The 10,244-nt window shown below is 39.1% G+C and overlaps 1 protein-coding gene across 2 annotated transcripts in view; it reads left to right on the forward strand.

Annotated features, from left to right (window-relative positions):
- The window catches only part of naaladl2 (N-acetylated alpha-linked acidic dipeptidase like 2), a 393,728-nt gene that overhangs the window by 254,258 nt on the left and 129,226 nt on the right, over positions 1-10,244 (forward strand). For both annotated transcript variants that reach the window (XM_016672733.1, XM_016672734.1), the window contains one exon: positions 815-949. In XM_016672733.1, coding sequence (XP_016528219.1) covers positions 815-949 — 135 coding nt within the window. The remainder of the gene's footprint in view (positions 1-814; positions 950-10,244) is intronic.

The following is a 10,244-nucleotide window of genomic DNA, read 5'->3' on the forward strand; positions in this document are numbered from 1 at the left end:
AGAGGCTCCACCGAACCCCTGAGACCGACTCACCGAACCCCTGGGGTTCGATCGAACCCAGGTGAAGAACCACTGGTCTATATTCATAGCTGTTCTCCTACTTGATCTGCTCTTCTTCTACTATATGCTACAGAAGGACATAATGTTCCAAATATTGTAGTTCTACTGAAGCTAAAAAAAATTCTGTTTAAAAATAACTGTGTAGGCTTCAGACTCCGTTCTGTTCCATCACATGACAGAACAGTACACATTACAGCTTATACTCTGCTCTTATCAACACGTTTCCATAAAATTAATCGCCATGGTAATAATACTTCTGCTTAAACAGGATCAGTTGGAGATGAGGATACATGTAAAATGAACACTGACGGATTGAAGAGCCAAGTGTCTCTTCAATCCGTCTGAACTTGTCCCTCTTTGAAGCAGTGCAGTGAGGTCCAATCCCAGCCTGGGGAGTTTTTCTGCCCTTACATGTGTGGGTTCTCTCTGGGTACTCCAGATTCCTTTCAGGCCCTTCATTCTTCTTGTTCAGTATTTATTTAATTTATATAAAAAAGACTTAAGGCAAAAACCATTAAAATCAAGAAGGACTGAGTTTATTTTATTCTATTTTATTGACCAGCATCAAATGCCAGCTTGTCAGCGATAACATTTACTATATCACCAATGCAGAGTTAGATTTTTAATATAGTATGATTTAGAAACTACATTACATAAATTGTCATTTTGTTGGTTTGCAGGAAGATCCAAAAGAGAGTGTTTAATTGTCTTTTTTTTTTTTTCTTGCTTGTCTTTTGTTCTGTTTTTGTGCTAGCTGGGTCTGGAGGGAGCCTCACATCCCTGCTGGTTCAGCCCATCTCCGCCTTCCTTGCCAAGACTTTATTGTCGTCGCCATCAGTGGGACAGGGAGCAGATGCCTGCACTCTTTTATCCATGCCTCCCAACACAGGTAAGCACAAAAAAATCATTTGCAGAGCTACCAATGGAATTGCATTAACTTTAGCAATTTTTAACTTTGTCTGTCTCTCACTGGGCCTCATCAGAGGACTGTTCAGCTTTGCCATCTGTTTGTAAGACACAAATCAAATGATTCTATAAGTTGTGTGATTTCAGCAGATCGGTAGTGATAGGTCTTTATGCATGGATTATGTTACCCTTAGTTTGAATGAATTAAAGGAAATGCAAAAATGAATTTGACCTCATCTTGTTTAGATGACTTAGTACATTACATAATGTTATGTACTCTCTTATATATTTATATGATGTGACCTTTGGAAAAACATTGTGATGATTCAGTCCAAACATTAAAACAGTTCAAACTACGACCTTTTTAGATGATCAGGATTATCAGCTTGTTTGGAAATGTTAGTCCAAATCTTTCAAACTAAGAGACATTTACAGCTGCTCACTGAGTTCAACAAAAAAATAAATTAATTAAAAAAATCAGATATAGGAACTGTGTCCAGTGTACACGTCAACATTTCATATATATTAGTTGAACGACTTACATATTTGAGATGTTGAAGTTTGAAGAATGAATGAAGAATGTTTTTCAGTTCTGTTTTTTGCCAAGTTTGGCATATTGAAAGTTTTAATGAGAGTGCTCCAACTATGACGTGTCAGATCAGGTGTTGTACTCGCCTACAGCTTTGTTACAGGGTTGTTTGGTGAGTACACATATTTAGAGCACGGCTGGCAGATGGAAATTGCTTTGGTCAGCTCTGAGTGCAGCTGCAGGATAATGAATTAGGGAAGTCGCTCTAATTTGGGCCATAGACAGGACTTTGGGTTGAGTCCTTTGGGCATGGCGTACTTAGGTACCCTGGTCACAAGGTGCCCATAGATTACATGTCAGTAGATGTAGCATCTTCTCTGTAACTGTTGGCTGTTCTCCTCGTTTTAAACATGAATCCAGTTTTTTACTCAAAATTAGGATCAACTTTCCATTCTCTACAAGGCTCATGTGCAACATAAAGGCTTTTGTGCATCTCAACTGATATCCCAGCTTTAAATAATAAAATTGTTCTAATATTGTAGGCTAAATCCTTTCTTTTAATGTTTTGAAAGAAGTCCCCTCGTCCGTATGTTGGCAGATTTCCGCAGGAGTTTAAAAAAATCAACCTATCAGTATCCATATTACAGTCACCTCCACTGCTCCTCTGATCCGTCCCTCTGTCTTCCACTCAGGCGTTTGTCCACCATCATCTCCTGTTGACAGCATGTTCCCTCATTTCTTGTGTGTACACTTCATCCATTTTCATTTACTCCCCAATAAATTCAAGCATCTGGCCGGTGGCTGGAAAACAGCATGCTGTCCTTTTCCTCTGGTGCTCAGATTTTAGCTACACACAACTCGCACACACACGCATACACACACACACACACGCACACACGTTTGTCACTGTTGTGCTCCAGTGCTGTCTGAAGGAGTCACTCAACAAATAAGTGACACATCCAATATTGACAAAAGTATTGATCTTATAGTGCAGAAGTTGTTTGATGTGCTTGCTGCACTCTGTGTGGTTTTCTGTTGGAAACAAGTCAGTATCTCTGGTCTGAAAGGACAGCTGATGTTCAGTGTCCTGATGTTGGATGTTATGCCTATTCTAACTATGTTTCTGCTGGTTATGGACTGAACAGTTTGACGTACTGCAAATATGATGACAGTGTGGACCAACCCACACCGAATGAGCCTGCTGGGTCGGCTCCTTCCACAACATCAAATGAGTGAAACTGGGAGAGGAGCTACAAGGGACAGAGAGTCAGTGGAAGACGGAGCCCAAGAGTGAAGAGATGTATTCTGTCTCCAATCGATTAGCTGCACGGATCCCACTATCATTTGTTTCCATCTGCTTCCCTCTTTTCAATTTTTTTGCTTTCTAGCCAAGTCTCTTTTTACACTTTTTTTTTCTTTTTTAATTCCAGTTCAATTAAAGGTGGCTGCATTGCCTGGCCTTGTTTAATTACTCAGGGCCCTTCTTTGGAGACCAGCGACATGACTTGGCCAGCCTCAGGATTCTTGTTCCTCTGTAGTTGCTGTGTTTTGTGTTCATACGCCCCATGCCTCACAAAAGTCCTCTTACTGCGTTTTTCACTTTTTGTAACATCGGAGCCACAAATGTCAGTGTACTTGAAATTAAATCAGATTCAAATTTACTGTATTCCCTTAAAATAATGTGGGATGAAAACTTGACATGTCACTTCATCCTGACCACACCAACCCTGCTAACATGGTGGTGACATTATGCTGTCAGGATGCTTTCATTTGCAAGGGTCAGGAACGGCAGACCGAGTTGATGGAGCTAAACATGGAGCAATCCTGCTAGAGGCTGCAGAAAACTTTAAACAGAATGGAGGTTCACTTTCCAACAGGACAATAACTTTAAACATCCGGCCAGGCGTGCCCAGAAGAAATATTCATAGGGGTGGCCTGACCAGAACAGTAAAGCATTGAAGGTGGCACAAAAAGACACGTCCTAGGCATCTCGGTGTCCACATACAGATATCATATAAACCAGTCGACCCTGAAGCTCAAATCGCCTCCGGTCTGAACGCAGCAGAAGGTTGTCTGCCAAGATGTCTGCTCTGCCAGAAACAGTCACCTGCAGAAACCCTCCTGACCCCAGAGGAGGCTTCCTATTTCCTGCTTCCTGCTTCCTGCTCCAACAGGAGAGAGGAGCAGCGGGACCGGAGACATGAACATGGCAGTTTGGAATCATCCACTGAATCCGACCATGGAAGAACTAAATTGCCTTTTCCATTGTACAGTACCTGACTGAAAACATTCAGACACCAAAAACGTATTTTACTTGCAAGTCATTCATCATCACTGAGCTATTTAAACATTAGTTTATCCACTTTTCATAAACTAATATTACTATGTATACATAGTAATATTTTTGTTTCTTTGTTCATTTTAATGTAAAAGCTGTAGAACATGACGGTGAATGTTGGGCTGTAGCATCAAGGCTAACTAAATCTGGTCATAGTAGGTCTGTGTGACTGTGGTCAGGTGGAGCTTGTGTTTGGACATTGTCAGTCCTCCTGTCCCTACATTGACCTCCACCTTGATTTTAAACCTATATTATTAAATTACCTGATGATCTGTGGAAATGGCTGGTGTGAAATGATTTCCTGCTCCTGCTTTGTGACCATGAATAATTTAACTCTCATCTTGCTTGGGCAGCTGCTTAACGGAGCCAATTGGAGCTGATTGCTGAAATGTCAAAGCCACATGAATGATTTCATTTTATTTTTTTCTGTATTGAAAAATGTTGAAAAAATATTTGACATTCTTCTACTACAGTACAGCTGGTCACAAACTGTCAATCTGAAAGGGAAAGTTACGATATCCCAGATTCTGTTGAGATGGATCTAAGAGCTGTGACCTTTTCTTTAATTGTTTTCTGGCAATATTTTAAATACCACACTGTATTCAAATACATAATACCTAATGCACTATAGCAGTAGTTTTTTTTACTGAAATTATGTTGTCTCATATAACTTCTTGACCTTTCATTTCAGAGTCCCACTTTGGTTCTTGAGAATTTGTTAAAGTATTTATGTATTTATTCAATAAACTCCACTCCAATCATGTGAGACTACTAGCACCAGTTGGTCTGACCTCTACTGAATTAGGTCAGTCCCTTTAAAGGGTGTGATTTATTATACAATTATTATAATTTATTTTTTGTTACATATTTTTAATTGTCATTATTTTGCAGAAACAGTTATTACTTTGACAATAAATATTAAAGGGGTCTTTTTGTTGTTGTTTTGTCTTTTTTGTCAAAATATGCATAATGCTTTTGATCATGCTACAAAATCAATGAAAAGAGAAAAACATCCAGTGGGGTAAATACTTTGGATAGACTCTTTGTTTCCACCTTATCTCTGTGATTCCAGGCCTGTTGGTGTTTGTTTGTATTGAAGCTGTCCACTTCCCTTCAAACTTTGGAGATTGAATGCATAGTGGGATTAGATATGCCATTATGACACAGTGAAATGTATGGTTAGGAGAGTGTTTCTGTTTGGAAACTGTAATATTTTCAACTGTTGACTATTGTGGTAGCTTCGAATAGTTTGTTTTTGTTGGTTTTAACAATTTCTTCAGCATTGTATAATTATCAGAATCGGCTTTCTTGGCCATGTTTGTGCGACAAAAAAGGAACTTGACTTTGGTTTCACTCTCTCAGGGAGTGTAGGCGTTAAGGATAAATAAATGAAGTTGATCAATATATGTACACTCACTACTTTACAGTATTTATGTAAAGGAAAGAGAAGACAGATTAATACGACAGAGTATTAGAACCAGGCTCAGTGATTTTTAAAACTTAACCTAAGAGAATAAAGTTGCACATCAAGAGGGTCATTATAATATGAGAATAAAGTCCTAATATTACCAGAATGAAGCCGAAATTATGCAAGCATAGTTAAATTACTGAAATAAAGTCGTAAGGTGTTGGTTGTGTCCATCAGTTTGTGTCCAGGCTGCTAAATAATGTCAGTGAAGACCAGCAGCTCCTGAAGAAGGGTATGCTTTTTAAGTGAAATATATATATATATTTTTATTGGGTTAAAAATGTGTTTGCGATTGGTGCACAGATGCAAGAGAAGTTCACTTGCAACTTTAAGTCCTGGTTTTCTTTTTTTACATTTTTCAGAAGCATGCATGCTGAACCTGAGTGACAAAGAGTTCAGGGGGAACAAAAGAAGTAACCACTGCAGAATAAAGTTTCCTGTTCTACCTGCCGCAGCAGCTGAATGACTGACATAACCACACTCAGACCTTTCAAAGAAAACTGTAGGTTATGGGGACCTAATTGGAGTATGTTTGAAATCAGTAATTGCAGCAAAGGAGACCATTTATACAGTTACATAAAATGCATCAAGTGTAAATGACAGCTGAAAAAAATAACGTTCCTGTGATATACTCTACTAAATCTGTTCTTGGTGGGGTTCTCTTTGTTTCATGTGATTCTTATTTTTTTCTCTCCATCTTCCTCTTCCACTCCAAAGGTGTCCCAAATTTCTGCACCAATTACAGAGCACTGCCGCAGAGGGAGAAGCGAGCAAAGCAGAACAACTTAAAATGGCTTTATAAAAAGTACTCCCAGGCCCTTTAATTACACCCATATTGATTGTGATGTGGAAGTTCCCCACTTTCAATGACTACTGTTTCTTAAATGTGCATTAAAAATGCCCTGCAGAGGATGTTATTGGAATGCTTCTCAGTGATTAGACAGCAGTTTATACGGCAAGGACTAGAAACAGATGGTAGTAGAAGGTAGTAGAAACAGATGAGATATAGTGCTATCTAAAATTTTTCAGTTCGGTTTATCTTTCCATTACTTAAACTAAATAGGTAGAGCCAATATAACATACATAGCAAGTAGAAAAAACTCTAAAGCATATCTGTGTCTTCCATTTGGCCCATTGGATGAAAGTTCACTCCAGATGTCGGCAACAACCCAGTGAATTCACACACCTTGAGAAATCTAAGTACATAAGTGCAAAGAGCATCCAGAAAGTATTCACACTGCTTCACTTTGTCTACATCTTATTAGTCTTATTCCAAGTTGTATTAAATTAATCTCATTTCCCAAAATCACCACACAAATACCCCACTATGATAATGTGGGGAAAAAGTATCTAAGTCTTGTTTTAGCAGAACGATGGTGTTGTTGGTGGTAGTTCGTCCAGTGATCGGTGGGTTGCCGGTTCAATCCCAGCTCCGTCTGTTTCAGTCGTGTTCTTGAGCAAGACGCTTCACCTGCCTACCTGCTGGTGGTCAGAGGGCCGGGGGCTGTTTGGCAGCCTTGCCTCTGTCAATCTGCCTGGGGCAGCTATGGCTACAGTGTAGCAGCTTGCCACCATCAGGATGTGAATGTCTGAAATCCCTCCAAATAACTGATACTGTTGTTTTCCCCCTGAAAACAACAGTATTACACAGCAGTACTCTGCCTGTGTCCGTGCAGACCACCTTACTAAAAGGTGGTTTCTATAAATTATTGCCTCAAATATATTTTGTGCTTTGAATGAAAAGACCAGACATTTCCAAGGTAAATTCTTTCTGAGCCAACTGAATTCTTGGAAGGAACTGGACAAAGGCCATGTCTCTGTCTGAACGTACCTTGTGTGCATGAGGCCACAGATCCTTTTTATGTTTTGATACAATAAATCCTACAATTTAAGTGGTAGAACTTTTTAAATTTGAATGTATAAAAGGTCATTTGCTACTTTAGTTTTTTTTTTTTTTTTTTTAAGCAGAAACAATGAACACTGAAAAAAGAAATTCTGCTTCTTCTGTTCATCACTTTGACTGCATACAACTGGACGGGTCAAGTTCATCTACTTCTCACAGCACAAAGATAAAAATGGACCAGAAAAGTCCTTAACAGAGACGTAGACGGTTAGCAAAAAGATGGTTAAAGCAGTGAAAGTACATTAAAAATATGAGACTTTTGAACTGGTCAAAAATCCAAACCTTTTTCGATATTCATAACAGACATACTTCTGTCAAATATTGTTCACAAATCTGTCTAAATATGTATTAGCGAGCATTTCTATTTTACCGAGATAATCCGTCCAGGTGTGGCATATCAATATGCTGTTTAGACAACATGATTATTGCCCAGGTTTGCCTTTGGCTTTCCGCAATAAGTTTTCAAACTCAAGTGTGCAACTACTGCAGGAGAAAAAGTTTTAGTAAGAAAAATATTATTAATTCTGAACTTCAAGACAACTTCAGTCTGCTTTTATTTTTAACAGCTAAAATAAGAAAAAGAAATGAATATTGCGTTGCTAACGTACAGTATCACAACAGCCTGTTATTAGTGATAACAAAGAAGAATATTTGAATTGCATTGAAACTCCCAGTAGCTCATCTCTAAAAAAATAAATCAAAACTTCTGCATACATAAGTCAGATTCCATTTTACTTTGAAAAAAGTGCTGCTATCTGAGAAAATGCAAAAAGTGCTCCTCAAAATAAAATTGATATTTGGAATAAACTAAACAAAGGTTTCATCCATGTCTGTCATAATTATTAGTTTTCAGACGTATGAGGAGAAATAAATTTAGTTTGATAAAGAGCTTCTAAAAAATTCTGGAGGCAGAAAAGAAAAAATCAAAGCAGAGCAACTCAAAATGTTTACCACTGAGATTAAAACCTTACTGTAAAGGAGATATTTGTTGTAATAAAAGGTTTTATCTAAACCTTTCATAGCAGGAAACAAAAACAATAAAACTACAGCTTCTCCTGCTCCAGACCTGCACAGGCGTCTTTTATCTGCAGAAAATCTCCACCCTATAATGAAGTAAACAGTTTTTGCTTATTTCAAAGACTGAACCAATAAAGCTACTTTGCTTTCATGGAGCAGAAGATGGCCATGTTGAGATAAGCTAGATGAGACTTTGTAGCCAGCACAGTCTACAGTGAGCCTTTAACACTGTCATCTTTAGCCGACACAAACTCAGAATAATAACAGCTTATCCAGCTCCAAAACGCACATCTCTCCTCCTTCCACTGTTGCTTACGGTTGTGTTACTGACTCCTTGGGATGTTTTTCCATGCGAGTTGTCCTCGTGCTGAAAACGTGACTTTGTGTAACGCACACACTGCGACACAACAGAGGAAATATATTGTTTTGGGGTTTTTTCTAAAGGAAAATTATAAAAAAAAATAGTAATTGATAAGTAACTAATCTGATTGTTGGTTTCGAAAAAGTAACGTTAGATAACCTTTTACTAAAAAAAAGTTGTCAAATTAGAGTTAGTGTTAGCTTCAGTGTTTGAAGCCAGTAATGCTATGAAAATCTGTCACTAGTTATATTTCTGTCCAGTTGTCATGTAAACTCTAAGCAAACTGTTAAAATGTCAAAATTATGCTAATGAGGCGTATTTCCATCTGCTTGTTTTGAACAGATCAATCATTTCATAATGTCATCTGATGAAGACATTATGCATGGCTGTAATAAACAGTTTGTAGTGGTTTTAAACCAGCATGTGCCACACTTTTCAGAAAAATGGAGAGTCATACCCTCCAAGCCTTGAGGTTTGGACGTTTTTTCAAAGTTTTGTGAAGTTACTTTGAATTTTGCCGTTTCCATCGAACCTTTTCCAATGCGGCCCTTCAGAATGTTGCCTGGAACACGTCTTCTCAGAAGTCGCAGGCCGATTGTGGCCTTCTGGTGACCTTCTCTCACTGCAGGACTTCAGATCTTCAGCCAGCACCTGAATGTTTTTGTTCGGATGTTTTTCACGCATTTCTCACCCAAACATATTTACCTTTGGATCCATCTCTTCCTGCACAGCAGAGTGGCTGAATAGACCTGTGTTTATACTTGGACTGTTTAAGCAGAAAGTGAAAGTGTCAACAGGAAACAGTACCCACAGAACCAGACCTGTAGAGACCCATCGTTCTTTTCCTGATGTCTTGGACATGTTTGGTGATTTGTTTGGATTTTTTCATGAGGACAAAATGAATCAGAGGAAGTCAAAAAGTTTCCATAGTTTCCACCAGGTTTTTCTTTCTGTGACGCTGTTAAATTTGGATGTCATGAACAAATGAAACAAATGGATGGCTGGGCCAGGTACATGTTTTTTTCATGAGTACAGGTTTGATACCATGTTTGATTTATTCTGCAAGAATCAGAGACACATTTTAGTGTCTTTAAATAACTAAATGTTCTCTGAAAACTGTGAGTCACCTCTTACCTGCAGAAACTGCCCCATCTGTAAACTCATTCATCATGAAGGGGAATCGCTATTTGACAAATCTCTCTCCCGCTCTCTGCGTCTGCATGTCTGCAGACTGAATGCGCATAAGGGCCACATGTTCCATCCCCTCTCTTTAGCTGTAGTCATTTGTGGCCATTGTCAAAAGTGATAAATGGGTTATGTGGCTCAGATAAGAGAGAGCAGTGAATTTTTATAATGCATTAAATAGGAGCGAGAGGGCAAGCAGACAGGCAGACTGGGAGGGACGGAGGAACGGAGTGGAGTGGAGCTGGGAAAGTGGGCTGTCATGCTGTGGTGCTGCAGGCGGGGGACCTCTGTCACACACAGTTTGAGCCCCTGCTTCACATCTTTACTGGCGGTTCGTCTGTATTTTCCCTCAGATATCCAGCCATCAGCCCCCTTGAGCTCACAGCCGTCCACTGACTGCTAAGTCATGTGAATCTCCCAGCAGTGTGTGTGTGTGTGTGTGTGTGTGTGTGTGTGTGTGTGTGTGTGTGTGTGTGT

This window comes from Poecilia formosa, unplaced genomic scaffold (assembly GCF_000485575.1).
Source record: "Poecilia formosa unplaced genomic scaffold, Poecilia_formosa-5.1.2 Scaffold65, whole genome shotgun sequence".
In the NCBI taxonomy this organism is placed as follows: domain Eukaryota; kingdom Metazoa; phylum Chordata; class Actinopteri; order Cyprinodontiformes; family Poeciliidae; genus Poecilia; species Poecilia formosa.